Source organism: Apus apus, chromosome 5, assembly GCF_020740795.1.
Source record: "Apus apus isolate bApuApu2 chromosome 5, bApuApu2.pri.cur, whole genome shotgun sequence".
NCBI classification, from domain to species: Eukaryota; Metazoa; Chordata; class Aves; order Apodiformes; family Apodidae; genus Apus; species Apus apus.
Genome location: NC_067286.1, coordinates 15,407,303 through 15,430,337, shown reverse-complemented (window position 1 = coordinate 15,430,337; position 23,035 = coordinate 15,407,303). Strand labels below are relative to the sequence as shown.

The window sequence follows — 23,035 nt, the reverse complement described above, 5'->3', positions numbered from 1 at the left end:
AATTAGAAAAGTCTTACCTCTCTCTGGTGGTCTCTTGGGAGCTACTGCTAGTTTGGGAGCTTTTATGGGTAAGGTTAGTTAGAACAAATCTAAAACTATTCTACTTCACATAACTGGGCTATGGCAGTCATTGTAAAATGAAAGCGTAGAAATTCAGCCATAGGTCTCTTTGCCAGGCTGGCTTTAAGGTTTAATCATTAGTTTTTCACCAGAATGAAAGTATTAACTTAGAAGAGAGCAGAAATGCCAGAAAAAAAGTACTTTATGAGACAGCAATTTGTCTTGAACACATACAATGGCCACATCGGTCCCTTTATGCATTTTCTAATTCAGTTAATGCAAAGACAAGCTACATGGATCTCTAAGGAAATAATCATTTACAAAATCTGGACTGACATACAGTTGCTGCAGTTATTTAATTGCCTAAGAACTCTGTGGGCCTGTTCTGTGTATCTCTCCTGCAGACTGACTGTATAACCAGGATTTGAAATGCCTGTAATTTAGCAGGTTTACCCCAACAGCACTTTTTTATTCCCCAAAAGACTACTGTTTCAATCTATCCCTTTCTAGACAGTTGATATTTGAAGCCAGGTTGGAATCCTGTGTTCCTTTACACAGATAAGCTGTACTCTTCCATAAATTACAAAAGCATGATATATCCAAAGAAACAGATGTGCTTTGATGGCTCTATACAAGTTCCACTTCATATAATTTCACTGCATTGGGATCTACAAGCAGCTTTCAGTGTTGAGACAGTATCCCTCACTATGAACAGCCCTCTTGGCACAGTAGCAGGAAGAACAGCACACCAAGCTTGTAAAGAAACAAGGTTGCCTCCAATCTTATGTGCCACATCAAAGGTGCATTTGGCATTGTCCCATTTCCAGCCTTTAGGAAGATGTAAAACTTCATCACTGGACCAGAAGGACACTGCTTTCAAAGCCCACTGTGCTTCATAAAAAATTCTTGTGTCCTTAAAGTTATTCTAGATGAGACTCAAAGGAGCATATGGGCTACATGAGCACCCTTACTGGGGTAGGTGAAAAATATCCATAAAATGAACAGCCTGGGTTAATTTGCTATAGCAAAAAAAAAAAAATCACAGTACTCTGAAGGTCAAATGGAATGAAAACATGTTTTTAATCTTCTTATCTACTTACAAATCACTGATGTTTTTGGTCTGCTAAAGTAATTTATAGAGATCTTTCACATAGCAAGCTGGCATGCCTGTTACACATTGACCTAAATTTACCTTCCATAATTTTGTGAATTCTCAGAATGGCATTTTGCATGTGGAGTCCCCAGCATCTGGGCCTGCTATACTGTAAAACATGGTACAGAATGTTTACAGGAGAATTCTGGTGGTTGAGAGACATCTACCAACAGTTCTTCAATATTACTCTGTCATTTTCCTGCAAAAGGTCCCTACTCAGTAGAAGACTTGGGCAGATAACTCACTGAATTCTCTGCTGAACTGAGGAAATAGTTAAGCTCCCCTCTCATTCAGTTTCTGAGATCAATTCCTTTAATCCTTTAGTATATAGTGACTTAGTGTTTTTCCCCAGCTGCAAGCCTAGGTCGTTCTTCCATACACATGTCCAGAAAGGAGAGGGGTATAAAATGTCTCTGTAGTCTGCTTGACCTATTCTTACCATGATAATGAATGGCATCTCAAGCAGAGCTAGCCACTATTTTTTCCTTTACATACTTTTTTTTTTTTTTTTTTTTTTTTAAAATCAACCTCTTTTCTTAACTGGCAGAGAGTATGGAATCTGGAAAAAGCAAAGACTAAAACTTACCATCTGATTCAGAGGCTGCTCTGAAAATCAAGTAGCTGCTGGGAAGAGGCTGAGTGATCGAACCAACATTTTCTCCCTTTGGGCCCTGGAAATGCACAAAAGAAAGATGTAAGGCACAGAAGAGGCAAGGGACAGTTCAACATCTTTCCACCCTTCCTGGGCAGAGTGTGTATCTTTGTGATAGGAAAGAAGGAAGGAGCAGATGGAGTAATTTAGGGATACTCATTAGTAATCATGATATTGCTGCTGCAGCTCCAAAGCAGTAATGAGCTCTGATGAAAATAGGGCTTGGTCTACCCTATGCCCAGCCCAGAGCTCAGATCCTAAGGAATGGAATAATCAAATTCCTGTTGCTTGGGACAAAACCAAACAAATATTTGCTATTAGCCACCTCTGTGCAACATGCAGTGCATGCCAAGGCTGTCTGCAGCCTGACACACTAAGCACTGAAACACCCTTTATGTGTCACCATAGAAGTTGCAGAACCCACATCTTCTGCTGCAAGTGCCTCTAGCAGAGGGGCAACAGCAGCTTTTCTGAAAGGAAATGAAGGTGAAACTCCATCCTGCAAACCTGTCTGTGGGAAAGGAGGAAACAGGGAAACCACAGGCTGCGGAACAAAGGCCTCCCAGCATGGGCACATGCTGATGGGTTGCAGCTCTTCACCTCTTCAGACCCTCTGAGAACCTTTATGCCATGGTGCCTGGGTGATGGCCACTTCAGGATTTAACAAAAACAGGCTTTGATTGTTAATGTTGCCTTTAGTTCAGCAGCTGTGGCAAAAAAAATTAAAGTGGCTTGTAAACATCCTGCCACAATCCCTTCAGCATGATCCCCCAGAAATTATTCCCAGGGAGGCAGAATCCATATTGGATTAGACGCTTCGAGCAGAACCACATCTTCCCACCTTGATCTCCTCACTGTATTTGCCTCTCTTGAGCTCCAGAAGCTGCTATGGAAGAACAGTTCCTGTACCCGGCGACCACAGCTTCACACTCTTCATGGTATGGACTTTATGCCATGACCTGGTTGAAATAAGTAAGAGCTCCTCCTCCCTTGCATCTCCAAAGTGACCCAGCCTCCTCCGGTTCTTTCTCTTCCTTACTTTTAACAAACCATGCTGCCCCTTTAAAGAAGGATTCCCTAGCATTAGTTTGTAAGCAGGAAAACTGTGACTGCTCCTGTATACAAGTGCCTGGTAGTTACATGGTGATTTTGTCTGGATTTTTGGTTTTGAGCTCAATTCAGGAAACCAGAATTTGGAAAGAATAAAGAGTGCAAGCACAGGACAAGCATGTTTCTGAGTATTGCCATGAAGATGCAGTGCTGAGAAGACAACAGTCTCCAGTCTAGCTTCTTGTCTTCACATCTGTAGGATTCTTTTGTTGCCAGGAGAAATTGGGATCCTTGTTTCCCCTCCCCTCTCCTACACGAGGTTCACAAAACTGTTTATAAAGGCTTAACAGTCAGGACTGGCAAAGTTGAAATTTGATTAATAAACCACAGCAGAGCAGTTCAAAACATCACTAGTGACATTAATGCAATCAGGCAACATTCCCGATGGCCTTTTTCCTTTCAGTAGCTTGCAGCTGAAAGGGTGCTTGAGAATTGTTGATAACACCATTACTTGTTTTTTCAGTGCCCAGGTTGATACTGGCTCTTTTAGAGGAAAAATGACACAACCAAACAGTATAGATCCAGGAAACTGTTATTGAAATAAAGGGGAAGAAGGGATGGGATAACATAAGGTTTTAACAGATACTTAAGCATGTAAATAAACAGAAGGAGAAGCCAGGTCATTCTGTTAAGTAAGTGTATTCAATAGCAAGGCATGCTGATACATGGTGGGGGCTGTTGCCCACAGAAAGAAGAGAAGGAAAAGAGGTCATAAAAATAAACTCATTATGTTCACTGAGTAAATGAGGTTCTGTATCTGCACGGTAGAGATAATGATGTTTTCTGTCTCCCAGCCTATGATCATCATGCCTGTTTAGAGTCTAAGGCCTCCAAGACAATGATTGTCTCTCACTAAAAGTGAGTATTATCCCTACCACCCTGCTCAGCTGCAGCCTCTAGACAGTACAACTAAGAAAGGATCATCTTCAGATCATTCCTGTCTTTACATTTGATTTGAGACTCTAAAGGCATTATCAAAGAGGGATTGATTAGGCTTTGAAAAATGGAGTGGACTCACTGTTTTAGATAGTATGACAAGACTTCTTGTCATAAAACAAAGCTTCAAAAAGGGAAAAAAATCCCTTTTATAAACAGTACTGTGGGTAACTGTAAGGATGAAGCTGAAACTAACTGTGCTGTATGATGGAGCAGAACAAACAACTGTAAAAGGGTAGCACAAGCCCATTACTAGAACTTCTTTATTTAAAGGAATTATTCAAAGTTCTTAAAATCAACAAAATTAAGATTATATATATATTCCCAGATTCAGTGGGTCTGACCCGGACTAATTTAGTGCTCTAAATACATGTCAGAACAAGGTGCAGTCAATAAAAGCCTGCCCACAGGACACTGTCCAGGTAGCTTCTCAGCAGGCTCAAAGGAAACACAAACTATTCCAGGACATTTATTTGGGACAGCTGGGCAAACCTTGCCAGCAGATAGCCCTACACTCCCTCTGTGAAGCAAGAGTACAGACACCTGCACACTCACACTAATTCCTAGGTTGGCATTCCCTGGTATCCTGCAGTTATCCCAGGAAGGAGTCTTTTCTCTGAAGCAGGGTGGGATCACACTGCCTTCACACGATGGACAAAGTGTCTCTGCTGGAGCATTTGGAGCATGTGGTGGAAGCTTTTCTTACTGCTGCTTGTGCTGCTGACTGCTTTTGAGATCTTGGTGATTTTGGCCTTGGGTTTACGAAGGTCTGGGCAGAGCACAAAGGTAAAAGTTCTAATTCATTTTCACTATGAAGCAGTTTCAGGATAAAATGCTTAAAAAAGCCAGGGAAGCAGTGCAGAATAAAGGACTCTCTCCTCTCACAGATGAGCTTCTGAGACAGCTCCAGGCACCAGAGCACTTTATAGGAAAACCAGTTCCTTGGTGCATATATTTAGCTTTCACAGAATTACAGAATGCTACAAGCAATGGTCTTACATCTTACCTACCTATCATTTGAAAGGCATCCCAAAATTTCATCCTGCTCTGAAGTTAGATGACTGCACATCAAATTTAATTTGCTAGCACAACTATAAATGTCCAAGGCAGTGCTTGAACCCACAGGTAAATCTATACATCTGCTCAGCAGCCAGGCCAACACATAAAAAGGTGCTCATTAATTACCCTTAGTTGGATGTCCACTGATGTGAGTTAAACCTGGACCATCAACTCCGGTCTGGGAAATCTTTTAAAATTTCACATGCTATTTTCACCAAAGGTTAAAGTCATTTAGCCAGATCTTACGTCCATCATGATGGACAGTGATTTGGGCTTTTTGCTCAAGCTCAGGCTAATACATATGTAATAAGAAACAGGCTTTCTTTGCACAGTTATACATAATCTATTTAAATCAGCCAATTCTGCTCCAGTTGCTTTAAAAGAAGGCTATGAAATGACATAAAACGAAACAGTATTTTTAGCAGTTTTAGCCTTAGACTGTTCTCAGAGTACAGACAGCTTCTTTGACATCAAGCAGTTCACTGGTGGATTTCTTCCTGTTGTGTATTTTGGTGTTCACCTTCTGGCTGAAAGCATCTATCACACATAACAATCCAGGCTCAACTCAGGTTTCAGGAAATATCCTACCATGCAGCTCAAATGTAGCTTTCCAAATATCTGTCTCAAGTGACTTAGGAGTATTACTTTGACTTTACAACTCAAATCCCTCAGGACTTCCTTTAGTACACAAATATTTTCAGAGATATATTTCCTTTGTATTTAATATACTAATTGCTGTTTCTGTCATCTATTTTCTCAAGAGTCATGAGAATTAGATACACCTACAAACATGCAAATACATATACACATTGATGAAAACTCCTCTCTCTTTTGGATGACTAATTCAAAGGGAAGGGCATTTTGGCATAGCACTTCAGATCTGTCAGCAACACTGCTTTTCAGTACCTGACTGTGGTGATTTTTCTACTTTTTCAGTACCTCTCCTGACTGTGCTTTTCAGAAGAATTCATTTGACCTGTCAAGTTACAGGGAATTTTTTTGCTGGTGGCAGTAAATGATCAACAGCCTTCCTGAGTGCATGGTCTGAATTTAAAAAGCATCAAACTCTCAAATCTGAGTAAGAAGCGAGGCAGTAATGAATCCTTTGAGACTTAAAGCAAAAGCAGATCTAGGCACAGATAAGAGTTGAGCTATTGTCAGAGAACAGCAGTTCATACCCCTGGTTGTTGAGGTTAATTTTGATTCTCTCGTCCTACCTTATTAAAAATTGAAATACTTTTAATAGTGATTGTATAGCTGTTTAAAACTGTTCAGTTAACTGCAGGGATGAGCAGGAGTGAAGCTGCTTGATCTGTTCCCACAGAGCTTCCCCTCCATTTTGAACACAATGACAAATGCATTCATCACTCTTGCATGAGTCTTTCCAACTAGATTTACTCTGCTGACCACCTTGCAGCAAGGCAGTAGCTTGTAATGCCTTGTTTACGCTGGTGGTGTCTCCTGGAGAATTTATGTTTGGCAATAACTCTGCTGAGTCACTGTTTTTAATGGGGAAACAAGAGTTGGAGAACATTTGTCTTCAGGGTATCCAACAGATATTGCTCTCAGTGCCTCTCAGGAGTCTTCCTCTTTGCTCAGAGGTATATATATATGTATATATATATATAATTTTTTTTTACCTGTTCTTAAAATAAAGACAAAAAAATAAATGCATCTCTAAAATTTGCAGGAAGTTATTTTAAGAAGTGTGAGAAACTATTAATCATTTGCATTACACTGAGATCCAGAGGTCACTGCAGGTCTACCATGTGTACAGCAGGAGACAGTCTCAGCCTGTGAGTAACAACAGACTGAAGAACAACCCAAAGTTAAGGAAAGAAACCTTGCTATTTCCACTTCAAAGAAGAGAAAATTAAGGTAACCTATTCTAAGTCACACTTTTGTGGAACAGTCAAGGCTTGAGCAGACCACTGGGTTCCAAATCCATCACAAAGAAACCCAAACCTCAGAGACATTAGGAAAAAAGAGTCAAATTAATTATCTGGTTTCTGTCACTTTGCCAGACCTCTTCCAGTGTTGTGCAAAGCATTTGGTGCTTTCCGTGTCCTTGTTTTGGGGAAGCGAGTTAATTTGGGCTATTTTCTCATTCCTTTTTAAAGATGTAGGCCATAGCTTGATATATTTTCTAGGTATTGATCTTTTTTCCTTCACTAACATGTTTTCCCTTTCCTCAGTCTATGTATGCATCCATACACCAAGAACGATAGGTTTGTATAACTGATCACAACGCACCATATTCACTTGATAACATATCATGACCAAGCTTTGGTGTTTTTAATCTTTTTATGCAATCAATTCACCATCACTAACAGCAACTGAATAACTGCAAATCTAAATAATATCAATGCCAGATACTACTACTGCTCAGACACTTCAGTGACCAAGAAGAGGTTGTTCAACTCATCAGGATTCTTACCTTTACAGCCCAGATTGATTGATCCAAAGGATGAAAAAGTTTAAAACAGAAGCCATCCTTTTTGGAGGGTCTCTCGATCAGCTCACAAGAATGGAGCAAGATTGTCCCAACCCACTGTCCGACCTTTGGCGTCTTGTAAATCAGCAACACTCCTGGTTTCAGAACACACCACAGCTTGGTCCAACTCTTCAGAGTCCCACGAATCTGGAGGGAAGCAGGGAGAGAACAAAAAGCTGCAATGATGTTGCTCCTTAAAAGAAAATCAGCATTTATTCATTATTTATACAGTACTTCCAGTATGTGTTTCTCCCAAGGCCACACTACAATACACTTCCTTAGTTAATTACCCTGCGTTATCTGAACAGTCTTAGGGATCTCATAGCAAAATTCCAGGCCTTGTAAATCTGGCTATCAAAATCTAGTCTTCATATTTCTATTACTGGCTTAGTGTTAGCAGCTTGCTTCACTTTTAGGCAACCAGCACTGCTGGCTCACATGAGAATGATTTGTTAATAATCATGAAGGACACACTAAATAGAACACTGCAGAGAAAAATGTTATAGCTACTCTAACTCGACTTACAAGTGATTTTAATACTGTCCTGCAGTATTAATGGGTTTTATCAAATATCACATTTTTAAAAGCACCTTCTCCAGCTGGTTTACTTCTCTGTCAAGCTTGATGCATGTTCTCTCTTGTATAGAAGACATTAAATCTGATAACTTATATTAAAGATAACAGCTTTTAGAATGAGGAAGTTTCTCAGTAAGTTCCTTCAGGTTTAGTTGGCATGGTGGTGTTGGGTTGACAGTTGGACTTGATGACCTTAGAGGTCTTTTCCAACTTTAATGATTCTATGATTCTGTAATTCTATGATTATATGCTGTGACAACATAAAATCCAACTGTCAACAGATCAAGCTGTATCTGCCCATTTCCAGGTTGTTATTGTGTCTGTTCCCCCTTCTGTACAAAAAACCATCTGTGGTACAAGGGCAGCAGACTCTTTCAAAGATTAAGAGAGAAATTAACATATTAAAAGATAAAGAAATAAACTTTCTTTAGTGCTCTTTCTGAGACCTTCTTCCTACTTAAGGATATATAATATATGAATTGAGTTAGGTTAAGATGGAAAATAAATCTTCTCCATAACTCCACTTTTATAGCAGTTATTTAAGCATGGCTTTACAGCAACTTCAACTCAAAATTATTCCATTTTCCTTCACTCAGAAGAGCACTAGTGGAAAAGTCTTAGACACAGCAAGTACTTCTCACTTATTTTTTCTGTAGGCCTCATAAGCAACAGTCTGTATTAAATACCTTCAGCCAGTCTGCTGTGATCACTACACTGGGATCTTTCAGAGCACTGAAGAGTTGTTTGGTAGCTCTTTTCTTCTCTTGTCTGTAATTTTTTTTTTGTACCTGGTTGAGAGCAGAGAAAATATAGCAGCTGAAAGAACACAATGCATTAAGGACAGCTATGTATAGCACAGCTAGAACTTGACCCAGCACAGGTTCCCCAGAAATGAGCACAAGGAAGAACAAAAACATAAATGAGATAGCAGGCATTTCTTTTGCTCCTGAAGTTCCACTAAACATAACCTAATTTGGCCTTTCTTTGGGGAGAATAGAAAGAGGATGAATACCCAGTCCTCTCCACTCCTCAAATTAAAAAGATTAAATCTAATTTCATCCAAACCAAATTATTTCTATTTTGGTTTGGTAGGCAAGCAAGTGTTCAAGCAACAATCTGCTCAAGTTGCCTAGGCATACCCACCCTAACAAGACAACTGAAGGTTTACAATCCTCTTGAGGTAGCTAATGGCTCTGGAACACATGAACACACTGAAATAATTACACTGATCTGTTTGCAGTATATAATGTAATCCTGTATATAAAGCCTGTAAATGTCCTTGGCCTATAATGACTTCAAGGAGAGTTAGAGGCTTCTCTGGGTCTTACGAAATGACTCAGAGTAGTTCCCAAAGGTTTTTTTTGGAAGCTACTACTTGTTTTGTAAAAGTAAGTCAGCTGATGCTGACTTGGCTGCCCTGCACGTACCTTCAGTGTTTCCTTCTTCATGAATTTGGCTGTGGGAGACACACACTCTTTGTCAGACCCATTGCAAAGCTTATATTCAATCTAAAAAAAGAGAAAAAGCAGAAACAGGAATATGTTACCATGAAGATGTTCAAGTTATGCTCTAATGAAGAGTTGTTTACACCTTCCAGAAATCCACAAAAGAGCCAATTTCAGCCTTCAGCAGCAGAAAATGCGTATTTGCAGTGCAGTCCAAACTCCCTTTTTATACTCATAGTTGGTTGGAAAAATCCCCACCAAATTTTATTTGTATTTCTCCCATGTAGACATTAATTTTGGTAAAATAAAAAACAAAAAAAACCCAAAACCAAAACACAACAAGCCCCAAACAAACTCCCTGTTCTCATTCCTAGCTGAAAACTGCCCATCTCTTTCCAGATCTGAAAGGATTTCAATTACTGCAATAAAAAATATGGAGAAGCTGTTCTAGATTTTTCAGAATGAGACCTGATCTTGGCAATGACTGCTGCCCTAGCTGGAATATCCAGAAACATGAATGGGAAAGAAATTACTTAATCATGTTAGAGATAATACAGGAAACCACCATCATTTTGGCCTTGCAAAGCAAGGCACAAAATATACAGTCAGTTCTAATCTTGTTTGATAGTGTCTGTGCTGTTAAAATTGATCTCAGAAGCTGCAGACTGATCTCATGATTGTGCTGATGGGCTGAAAAAAATGCTTTACTTTTGTTAGACATGGCCACAATATTACTGTTCCCAAAATAATGTATGCTTAGAGAGTACAGCTCTCTGGAGCCCAACACACCCCTACTTGGGTACTGTCAGCAAGCTGTCCAACACCTAGAGAGAGTTAGAGGCCTGAGAATTATGTGGCAGTCTGGACTCTGCTACTTTTTATGTGACCTTGGGGAAGTTACTTGGTCTCTACCTCTTTTCCTGCCAAACTTTCATGTATCTGACGCATTCAGACTGTGATCTTTTGGAGTCAGACACTATCTCTTCTACTTAAGCATGACAGTTTTATGAAAAAGCTCAGCCCTTGGCCACCTTGATTTAATGGATATGACACAAAAATGAACTGTACTAAGGAAAGGAATGTATAAAATATAGTTCCTATTTATAAATTTACTCCTATGATGTGAAACAAACCCACTGGGCTCTCAGACTCTCCTTTCTGCCATGAGTAGATGCCATTTTTTCACAGTGCCTTCAGTTTCCTTCCCACTTCAGTTTCTTTTTCCCACTTTCTTTTCCCCTGCCAGTGACACAGAAACCTCTCTGGCTCCTCTAGCCACAAACCACATTGAACATTAGTGTGAGCAGGAAAGTATTCAGTGATGGCCAGATGAGTCCTTTTCACACAGCATAGATAAAAACATGCAAATACATAACATGATCACAGCAAACAGGCCATCAACTATGCTTTGGAGACTGAGGTAGGAGCAAAAATTGGAGATAAGGGTGCATGCTCAACTGAGCAACACTCTTTGTTGGTAATTAGAAATCAGGGACAGATGGTGCAATTTGTGCCAGAGCCAGGGTCGCTGTAGAACCTATTACCTGTTCTCACATACCCATACAATAGTCTTTCACTAAAACCAAAATTACATATGATACTTAAGAATAAATCATAGAATCATCAAGGCTGGAAAAGGCCTTCAAGATCATCAAGTCCAACCGTCAGCCCTACACTCTGTGAGCACTAAACCATCTCCCAGAACACCACGTCCACCAGTTTTTTGAACACCTCCAGGGACGGTGACTCACCACTTCCCTGGGCAGCCTGTTTCAATGTCTCACCACTCTTTCTAAGAAGACGTTTTTCCTAATATGCAATTTGAACCTCCTCTAGTGCAACTTGACCCCATTTCCTCTTGTCCTATCACTGTTTACAAGGGAGAAGAGGCCAAACAGAGGAATTAAAACTGTACGATGGCACATAAAGACCAGTGAAGTCCCTGATTTGACTGTCCATTTTACAAGTCAACTTGGCATTAGATCCACTCAAATGAAAATGCCAGCTCTTGGACTTCTGCAAACTATTCAATATTTGTCATTTTTGTTTTCACAGAAAGCCAAGCCTGCCTCTTCTACCTGCAACACAGTCTCTGATGCATATTTTGTACTTCTGTGCATGGGACTTCACTGTAAAAACACAAGATGTACATTGGGGACCACTGCATAGATGTGACATCTGAGCAGAGAATTGTGCCCACAGGGTCTTTGTCAGATTTCAAAGGGCAGTGGCTGACATTTGGAAGATATGCTATACACTTTTCTTTATGAGGAAACATTTCTAAATGCTTAATTGTCTCTGAGCAAGAAACCTTTGGAATGATTAGGAGATTATGCTTTCACAATTCGAGACACATATACTCTGTAACTGGTCAGAAGAATTCTTCCCTTTCCTCCCAGTTAGCAGGGAGATTGTCCTGTCCTTGAGATACAACTATGAGCCAGCTGTTTATTGGTAATTTCACTCCCTCCAGCCTGAGAGATCAGATATGGAGAGAAACACTGAGTACTATTCCTCATTAGCTAGCATGAGCAGCAGAAAAAGCACAGATGTCCCTGAGATTCTAGGAAATCCTGCTCAGGTGTCTGCAAAGCATCAGGCTACAGTGAATGCTTTTTGCTTAACTAATTATAACAAGCTACAGTCACTTGTTGTCTAGACAATTACATTTTAGCATCCATATAAAGAATAATAAAATAAAGAATATAAAAGATAATTTTTTTGCCCCTAAGCTCACTTGACTTGAGGAAATTTACTTGAAAATGAATTCAGAAAGGCTTCCTACAAGTGCCACAACCCACTGCAAACCTGAGCCCTAAACCCGCTGCTGGTGGGGAACTGGCATTAACACAGACAGAGGCACTATCACTGCTCTACCAGCCACACCTGCCTCCTTCCTTAGAGTCCCTCTAGATCATGCTAAAAATAGAATTAACCACAGTTCTTCAAATCTGGAACATTTACACAGAGAGACATTGACTGTGACTCTTCAGGAGAGCTGACTTGTAGCTCCATGATCAAGGACATCTCAGGTCCAACACCAGCCCATACTGCTGTTATAAAGCAGCACACAGCAGGGAATCAAGGGATAATCTCCACTTATACCACCATAGCATTTAGGAGCTCAATAAATACAGCAAAACTTGTCTAAAGCTTGTCTAACCTGAATCTCTCCTCATCCGGTTTGAAATCACCCCCCTTGTCCTGTTGCTACAAGCCCTTGTAAAAAGTTCCTCCCCAGCTTTCCTGTAGGCCCCTTTAAGTACTGGAGGGCTGCTATAAGGTGTCCTTGGAGCCTCCCCTTCTCCAGGCTGAAAAATCCCAACTCTCAGCTTGTCCTCATAGGAGATGTGCTGCAGGCCTCTGATCATCTTCGTGGCCCTCCTCTGGACTCGCTCCAACAGTCGGCAGTAGCGTAAGTCCCTCACTGCTTGCCCAATAATTTCTAACTGTGCTGCCATGTCCCAAAACCTGTGATGTACCAGCTGCATGACAAATAACAAAGCTCCCTGAGATGGTGTGGGAAACCAAGCTTAATGGAGAGAAAATTCTACTTAAATCAAGTCATGGTTTCAACTAGGAGCCATGGACAAGCTTTCAGATGTGCCTGACCTAGGACTTCTGTTTTTGGAAACCTGACACTGTTGCCCAGTGACCTTTTTAATGAGGCAAACTGATCACTTCTCCCTGGCAACTGTGCTTTGTGTTATGCTTATGAGGATGCATCATCACAGATCCTAAATAGCAGTTTGTCTGCAGGTGATCTTCAGGTCTACAGAGTGAAAAGCCTTGCATTTCTAGGTTTAGAATTCCTGTCTTTTCACAGGAAAGGTGGGATCTAAGGCACCAGGCCCTCATGCTGCTGATAGCAACATATGGTTCTGTCCAGGTTTCACCTGCTAAGTGACTTAAAGTAATATGATTTCATCATTTTTCATGAATCTGTCCTAATAGTTTTGATTGTCCCTCATGTCATTATTGTCCCTCATATATCATGTCATGAGTAAATCCGGGTCATCAGCTCTAAAGATCCCCATGGCACAGCAGGGCCTTACATTGATAACACACATCAAGAGCATTTAATGACATTCTTCTATTGCTCTGCCCTTCTCAGCCTGGCAGAAAACAAAGAGAAGTCATTTGTCCTCACAGCACACCTTTCAAGGACGCTAGAATGCTTTAGAGGGATATCAGAGTTTGGCCCTTCTGTCTCTGCAGCAACATGTGAATAATATTAACCAGAAATGAGACTTAGTACAACGGGAGGGTAGCAAGTTGGTGTCCTTTTTAAAATAAAGAAAAAATGACACTGGAATATTCTAATAAGAAAGCAGTATGTATGTTTTCCATATACTGCTTCTCATACTTATAAGAAGGGAAGACTGTTAATCTGCCAGAAACCTTTACCAGGGCATGCAGCAGCACTTGAAGGGGTAGGAAACTGTTGTCCCTCTTTAGTTCTCTAAGCAGATCTGTCCTTTCTAGGACTGAATGATGACATTGCTGGCTGATGACGGGCTGTACTGTACTCAGAGACATACTTTTTATCCCTGTTAAGCTTCTGTTCCCTTTCATCTCAGTCATGTAGCTCTGGAGATCCACCGCTGACTGTCAGCAGTTATCACAATGCCCTTACACTTCTCTTAGACTTTGTAAGAGACCATACAGAGTCCTCACGATAGTACTATTCTGATCCAGTGTCTTTTTGGTGACTTCATATCCAAGAGGAACCAAAACTCTGTGACTGACTGGTGTGGGGGATGCCAGCCCATCAGCATGCCATGCCTTGGTCATAAGTTATGTTTCACAAAACCAAAAATATCCATCACGTGGGAAACTTGTCCTTGCTCACATATAACTTCTCCATAACTACTGCACATATAATTGCTACATATCTGTATCACTGCAGAAATAAAATAAATGAAACTGAATTTCCTGAAGTAGTATAAACATCATGGAAAAGCTGGGTGTAACATGAGAAGGGCTTCTTATTGTGGATGTGAATATTCACAGATACCTCAACCTCATTTAAACAATGTTGTTCTCAATTTACCATAAGCAGTTCTTTTTAAAAGCTTTTTTATTTTGTTGTGAACTAACAGCTAATCCAAAACATAGTAGAACCAGTTAAAAGATTCTTCTTGACAAACAAGCTTTGCGTTAGGAAAGACAATCCTTCAATTAATATGCCACTTTACAGCAAGCCCAATAATTTTCACCTCAAACTTTCTAATTTGCCAACTCTCCCCCCTTATTTGAATGATGTTACAAAGACACAACAACTGTGTTTACAACACTGAAATAACACAACGATCAGTACATATTGAAAAACCTGCACAAACAAGCGGCTGACATGCCAGCAGTATCTGGATTGTAACAGCTGAAATGCAGCTATCCAAGCAACTCCACGTATCAACTGATACCAGTGTTGAGTGGAATGCTTTGCTTCATTGCGTCAGATTAAAGTAATTAATGAAAAAGTCACAGACCTCATGGGATTGCTCTATGATCATTTAAGTGTGCCTTTCGTAGGAAGAACGTTCTCCAAGTTTAGGATATTTAAGGAACATTGTAAGGGAGATGGGAAAGATGCTGTTTCATGTGACTGATCCAGTTGTAGAGCTAAGGAAAATTCTACAGCAAAGCTTTGTTTTCCCCTCTAGCTACAGGTACAGATTTTGTTCCTAGGCTGAGTTTAAACAAACCAAGAAAGTGAGCAATAAAAAACAATTGGACTTTCAGCTTAAATTATGTTTTAAAATTGTTTAATAAATAATTCTAATTTTAGCACCTCCATTTACCATCATCCCCGCCTTTGGAAACACTAGAATAAGGAATTATTATCACCAGTGACCCCAGGTGACATGATAGGACTGCTGTGGCTCACCCAGGGTTATCAACTTCAAGACTCCATTACTGTAAGCAAACAGCTACTGCTGCCTGTGTTCACTTCTGTGAGCCACCTGGGAGTTTCAGGGCTTGTTTACGCCTATGTAAGTTTCGGGGTGCTCCATGCTCCCTATCTCTCAGTGCAAAATCTCACCCCTCTTCTATACGATTTTCCCATGATACTCTAGGTTACATCTCTGCTCCCTTGAAACCGGCTGCAAAACCCTCTCTGGACAACAGTGATTACCCTAAAACATTGCACACGGAATTAAAGAAGCAATGTTTTTCCTGGGCCAGGGCACAGGAACTGAGTGTACATCTTCATAGATACAACTAGCTCCAAAGTAACTGCATCCGCAACACTGACAGCTTAATGTACAGTAATGAAAAGCCAGCAAGGGTCCAGTGAACCTGCAAGGGCCAAGTTCTCCTATAAATCCATTCTTAGCACATACAGGAGACGTTTTGCTCCTGAGCCTCTCCAAACTGATTCCTGCAAAGTGTGGATCTCTCTGACAACCAATTTCTCAGTTTGCTGACTCAGGGAAAGGTACCCTTGCAGGTTGCCAGAGTTGTGAATGATCTTTTATAACAGTCTCAAATGTAACCATGGCTGGAATTAACTAAGACGTTAAGAGCATGATTCATGGATCTAGAAGGACGAGCTTGAGACACCATGGGAGTTGTAGTTTAAATATCAAGTAATTGCTATGAGCTTTTTCAAACTACTTCCCAGCTAAAACACATTTCTAGCAGACACTTAGATTCTTATTTCAAATTAAAAGTCACACAGTAAGAACCTGAACAATTCAGGCATGTGTAAAAACTCATCCAGATGAACAAAGCAATCTAAGCTTTGCCATCCCATACATCATATAACTGTGCATGCAACAGTCACACTCCTGCAATACGATCATTTTGTATTTCATTGTGTCATTAGTTGGGGACTGAAAAGAGTGAAGTATCCCTGAACACCACCTTCAAGATTTTTCTGACTATCCCTGAAAATACACTTCAATTCTTCGTGGGCTCTGCATCCGTATCAAAAGACCCCAGCTGCTCTCCAGACAGTAGAACAAATAGGAAAGCATAGGGAAGGGGGAAAAAGAGAAAATGCAACACTGCATACTGCAATAAAAGGTGCCTTAAAGGAGGCTAAGAGTGCCAAATGAGGCACAAAATGGCAGACAAGTACTTCTTGTCACTATCAGGCACATGCTAACTGTACTAGCTGGCTGCAGAGGTGAGCTTGAGGCTTAGAGAGAGTTCTGTGATACTTTCACACCCCACTATGAGCACTGGTCCCAGGAAACAAGGCTAAAGGGCGCTAAAAAAGAAAGAAACTAAGATGTGGAATAAGCTAATATTTTGTTGTGTTGTTTTTTTTCCCCTTGAATAATGAGATGAAAGAGACACCTCCTGAAAAATTAAAGAGGAGAAATATGCTGCAGGAAAACTGGCTATGTAGTATGTAGCTGAACTGTGCCTTAAATTTGTTTTAATAAAATTTGGGGTGAGAAGCCACAACTGAAATCAGAAAAACATATTGCTAAGAACTGCACAAACACACTGAAATAAAAGTTCCAGCATCACTTTACTGTCTGCACAGACAAGACAACTGGGATGTGCTCACAGTTCAGGCACCTCAGCCCACCTACAAGCTCAAGCACAGGGTAGTGTGGTTGCAACTAAATGGCTTCATAGCTCACAAGCTCACAGACATTTCTAAGGTTTTTACGGGATATTCTGCTGGGTGTCTGCTAACCTGGGAAACTGCAGCCTGCTCCATCATGCAGTGCAGATAATGCCCTAAGTGAACAAAATATAGAACAGTTTCCACCTCTTTGATGAAGAGATTAAACAGAAATCCAATTAATCTGCCTGGGGAAATGTAGGGACTCCAAGACAGAGCTGAAAATTCAAGGTCTCCTAAGCCCCAGTCGAAGAATCAAATCACTCCACTGCCTTTCCTTTCCTCCTCATTACTGGGTGAACAGAGTCAATGTGGTGTGGTATATCAAACTAGTACTGCTGAAGGAAAACTGCTTCCCAACAAGGTTTGTTATATCCACTGTGCCAAAAGAAGAGTGACTATTCATGGCACTGACCTCTTACCTAGAACACTTACTTTTTGAATCCATTAACTAAACCTGTACACCCTAAAGTTTGGTTTCTAAAAGTTATTCCCCCCCTGCTACGAGGAATCTAAACATGACCCAATTTAGCACACACTCTCTCCTTTGGTTCAAGTAGATGGAATCACTGTTTTTAGACTAAAATACTGCAACACATCCCTACTTGCAATTCTGGACGCATGACAATAAAGTTTCATTATACAGCTTTAGAGCTGAGTGCGTGTGAAAAAAGAAATAGTAAGCAAACTGAGTACCAGTAATTTTTTAAGGTACAAGACATGTCACAGCAGGGACTCCCTGCTGTCACTGGCACTGCAAAGCAAGACAGAAGAAAAGTTACGTGGCTGGAGAACAAGGTAGTGTACAATACAGTAGGGTAAAGCAGAGTGAAGTGAGAATGAGAGGTGCTATAGCATGGGTCCAGTGAGGTGGGAAGTCTGAATTAAACATTGTGTGCCTAGGCAGGAGAGAAAAAGCTAGTTCTGGCCCATTCAGTAGCCAAAGTAATTGCCTGCAACACTACAAGTGAATAGGCAAGTTAGATTTGGGGTCTTCATATCTGTTTTAGTCCATTGGCGTTTCATAGCAATTTTGACTACTGTAAAACCAAAATCTTGGATTGGTGAAAGCAAAACTCATGTCCAGGTTCAGACTCCTATTTGTTTTGACTCATAAATCTGATGCAGTTGTTTTGTCCACTGCCTCAGCAGTGCCAAGGAGACCCACCAACACCTCCTACATGCACACAAAACACGGCAGAAATCTAGGTGGGCACTTAAATCTTCCAAGGGTGCCTCTCCTTTCAAAAACACACCTGGAGGAGACCTAAACAGCAAGGCAGGCCCTGAGGCTGGGGAAACACAGCTGAGCCATGCCCTTACTACTCATAAATACATTGCTACACTTGCATTCATCTTTCATCTCAGAAATCAAACTCCATTTTGGACAGCCTGTTAGTGCTCTGAGCTGTCCTGTCCAGAAAAAGTCTTCTTTACATTCCTAAGTCACTGGGAATTTCACACCAGTCCCTGTAAGTCATGCAAAACATGTGGCTTTAAAACAAAGCCCTGGATGTAGTTAGCTGGTCCTTGGGCTTCTCCACTGAAAGGGTAAGTGGAAGGCTGAGTTCCCATGAGGAACCTGCCAGCTTGCCAGGATCCAATAATAGCAGATGACATGTACACAAGCCCTTTTTGCATACTCCCAAAGTTCCCTTCATCACCATCTCCCCGTGCTGACCTCTGCCAGGGAATCCTGGCAGAACAACCTACAAGCTCCAGGCAAGCGCAGCCAAATGTATTTGAAGATGTAAAGTCTATTTTCATGTATTGTAAGAAATCACTTGTCTGCAGCTGCTTCCTTCACGTTATATTTTCATTTCAGCTGGTGTCATTTGCATTTTATAGCTTCATAGTTGAATAAATTTAGTTAAAAATTCATTAACAGCCTTTGCTTCTATTTCTAGTTACCCTGCAGAAACATATTAGGGAGCTACAGCCAAAAAAAGCCCGTATATGAATCTCAAAGCCAGATCTAATTCGTAAGGTTGATTCCATCTCTACAGGAAATCAAACCGAGGCTCTCAGTAACTCCAGATGTAAACCCAGTTTTCAACATCCAGAGCATTTAGACACATATTTACCTCTTCGTACCAGGCTGGATGGAAACACTGTGTTCAGGAAATATGGGTTAGTTTGTGTTCCTCTCCTGTTACACCAACTCCCAGAGCTCTCTCCCAGGATCTCATCTCACAGTTTTGGATGCCATGCAATACACTAAATATTACAGTTTTCTCTTCCAAAACAATTAAGGTTTATGATTGCCTTGCTGATCAGGAACAGCAGGAGACATCTCTGCTGACAAAATCAACCTTTCAACTGTAATTATTCATATCTAATTACATTGCCAAATGAGGCCCAAATAAACAGGGTTCTTCTGCAATAGGTGCTACCAAGTCAAAGTGTGCGCTTATCTGTCATCCCACCCATGCAAACCCACTCATTTTCTTTCTCTCAAAACATGCAAACAGTTCCTGAAGGAACTGAGGGAGAGGCTTTCTCAATTACTTTTAAAAAAGAAAGTAAGAATGATTAATAACATCCTGTGGCTGGAAAGCTGTCCAGCAGAAAGGGACTTGGAGGTTCTGACTCACAGGCTGCTGAATACAAGCCAGCAGTGTGCCCAGGTGGCCAAGGCCAATGGCATCCTGGCCTGTATTAGAAATAGTGTGGCCAGCAGGACCATGGAGGTGATCATCCCTTTGTACTTGGCATTGGTGAGGCCACACCTCAAATACCATGTCCAGTTTTGGGCACCTCATTACAAGAAAGACATTGAGGTGCTGAAGTGTGTCCAGAGAAGGGTAATGAAGCTGGTGAAGGGCCTTGAGAACAAGCCTTATGAGGAGTGGCTGAGGGAACTGGGGCTGTTTAGTCTGAAGAAAAGGAGGCTGAGGGGAGACATCATCACCCTCTACCTGAAAGGACATTGTAAAGAGGTAGGCACTGGTCTCTTCTCACAAGTATCTGGTGATAGAACAAAAGGAAATGGCCTCAACCTGCACCAGAGGAGGTTTAGACTAGATGTCAGGAAGAACTTCTTCACTGAAAGGGTTGTCAGACACTGGAACATGCTGCCCAGGTAGGTGGTTGAGTCACCATCCCTGGATGTGTTTAAAAGTTATCCAGATGTGGCACTTGGGGATATGGCTTAGTGCTGGAGTTGGTAGAGTAGGGTTAATGGTTGGACTTAATGATCTTAAAGGTCTTTTCCAACCTAAGTGATTCTGTGAAAGCAAGACTAGGGATGGATCCCTACCCCACAGTACCTTACTAATGGAGTTTGGAGTCTGTGGTATCTCATCCTTCAGTGCTGATGGGCTGTTTCCTTCCACGTCTTTTCCTGCAACAAATACATGTGATTCAGAGAAATTCTGTGCAAAACCACGAACACTCACAACCTTAGAAAGGCTACTGCTTACAGCAAGCAAGAGAAGCTGTCATGAGCAAAACAAGCACACAAGGATCACATAGAGGGGTCTTGTAGAGCTTGGAATAGCCTGGATCCACATGCTTGGCTTATGCAAAAAGTACTGCTTAAAAGCAAGGTCTGAAAACACAGTGGTAAACCAACATGATGGTTGCAAGGTCCAGCATTTGAAGGCTGGAAAAAAACCAGAAATATGGTTGTTTATGCATCCTTAACCAGCTTCCTTCTGTGTCTACATTATGATGCAGTCTTTAATTACATTACTACAGTCTGTTCTTTTCTTCCATACCCCATGCCTCATTCAATGCGAAAGATAAATATAACTCTGTTAATAAGCAGCTATTCAATACATTATCCTCCTTGGTCAGTATCTGGCAACTATACACACATGCACTTGATAGCTTGGTTTGTCTGGCAAATAATAACCATGATCATAAAATGTTACAGGAGACAGAAGAGTATCTAGATATAATTAGTAAAACAAAATTAAAAAAACAAAACACCACTGCAGATCAGTGTCTTCTGATCAAGTTATTTGTTAAAATTCAAAACATTTTCAATTAACAAGTAGTATTTATGAACACTATGACATTTTCCAATAATTGTAGAGATACATTTCCATTATCCAAATATACTAAACCTGCAGTACATTATACACATTATATATTAGTATGAGCATGTGTAGTTCTAGTACAAGCAATAAAATGTAATGATAAATCCTGTTCTTTCTGCCAACTGTAATCATGTCCTTACAGTAAAAGAAAGCACAGAGCTTTTCATAAAATACAGCCAAAAAATAGCATCTGATGAGACTAGCTTTTTAATGCCAAGACAGTCGTTGTTACCCAATTGCAATGTGGATTTCTTCTCAAAACTGCTAGCAATCAGAGCTTAAGAATATTAGACACAGTAAAGAACCATCGAGACAGTGAAATATAATCCACTTGTAGCACACTGTAAAGACAGGAACTGCGAAAAATGTTTTTAAACATTGTGTGGGCCAATCTTGGAAACATCATCAAATTCAAAACCAACAAGGGAAAAACCCAATTCTCCTGAAGTCAGTAGAAGATGCCACAGATGTGTCAGAAGCCATAAAATGTCCTGGAGTTTTCAGAGCAGCCATTTAAGAAGCTAAGCACCATTAGAAAAGCCAGCCACAAAAGCTTACTCTCTCTCTCTCTCTCTCTATATATATATATATACACATATATATGTATGTATGTATGTATGTATGTATGCATCCTCATGGCCATGTTCTGCACTTCCATCATGGGACATGTGAGAGAACAAGCAGGTCTCATTACAACCAGAACTGCAACTGTGCTACAGGGCTTCATTGGCAAAGAGACAGGACAAAAACCATGCCCTTTTTACAGGCATTAACAGGCAGTTTGGTGTATCAGCTCTTAAGAACAGGCTTTGTGGGACCACTGTTCAACTTCCCACATGGTGACTATGGCTGGCAGGGGTTTCAAAGGTGTTCCTCACCCTGTGGCATAGTGCTGCACTGTGCCACATGCAGCTGTGCTGATGCAGAATGCAAATACTTCCAAGGCTGGGAGAAGAGGGACAGCATGTGTGTTGCTCAAGTGGGGAACGGAAGCAGAGGAAGCCACATAGGCAGCCACATCAGAAGGCAGCACAACAAGAGGGAACCTGTATCTTAACCTAGTTTCTTAATTGTCACTCCTCCCTTTGGAACACCAAGCCCTAGATAATGCACTCAGAAACCAAAGGTCTGCAGGCAGGGGGAAATCCCTAGTGGCCAGACACTTACCAGCCACCTTGTGCTACCATGAGGAGTGAGATGGCTGTAAGAACTGCTGTGCATGGACGAGGAACTGGCTGTCTGTACTTTTTCTTTCTCTCATGGTGTATTCCCCTCTTATAGCCCCCATTATCCCCAGTAGAGACAGAGGAGGTTAGAATAAACTCAAAAAGCCATGTAGCTGATGCACTTGCTTCCCATGAAGAGTTTTTTTCAGTGCATGTATGGGAAAGTAACATATGGTCTAAGAGTTCAAGTAAAGTTAATGGGAATCAGCTGCTGCCTGCTCTGAGGGAACTGTGCCTGTTAGCATAACAGAATTCACATCCATTCTTTACGATGTCTCATTTCTGAAAGAAAGCTTAACTCCAAACTAGTATCCATACAGAATGTGAGAGGATGTGAAAGGTTTCTTCCTTCTCTCAGTTAAAAGGGTCTGCACCTGAAAAATGAGATTTTTGGTGCTCCTGAGGTTCTGGACCATCCTGCTCACAGGGTATTACAAAAAATGGGAACATGCAACTGTTCACTCTTACCATATCATTTACAGGGATTTATAAGACCTGTTTATGGAGCAGGATGTACTGGGCTTCTATGACAAATGCATTAAGCCTGTTGGCACTTGTGAGGGAAAGGCTGGTGTTTGGAGGAGAGCTATCTTTGCTGTCTGACTGCAGCAGACTTGCTGCAGTCATGCGGAGGGTGAGGGCCAGCCCTTGTTTGGAAAGCAAACTTCATTGAAACCATGTGTAAGTTTCTCAAAAACC

The 23,035-nt window shown here is 41.0% G+C and overlaps 1 protein-coding gene across 3 annotated transcripts in view; it reads right to left on the bottom strand.

The window, feature by feature from the left end:
* The window catches only part of OSBPL5 (oxysterol binding protein like 5), a 191,115-nt gene that overhangs the window by 36,186 nt on the left and 131,894 nt on the right, over positions 1-23,035 (bottom strand). For all 3 annotated transcript variants that reach the window (XM_051621781.1, XM_051621783.1, XM_051621782.1), the window contains exons 3-7: positions 20,337-20,410; positions 9,468-9,548; positions 8,727-8,828; positions 7,408-7,611; positions 1,800-1,884 (exon numbers count right to left, since the gene is read on the bottom strand). In XM_051621781.1, coding sequence (XP_051477741.1) covers positions 1,800-1,884; positions 7,408-7,611; positions 8,727-8,828; positions 9,468-9,548; positions 20,337-20,410 — 546 coding nt within the window. The remainder of the gene's footprint in view (positions 1-1,799; positions 1,885-7,407; positions 7,612-8,726; positions 8,829-9,467; positions 9,549-20,336; positions 20,411-23,035) is intronic.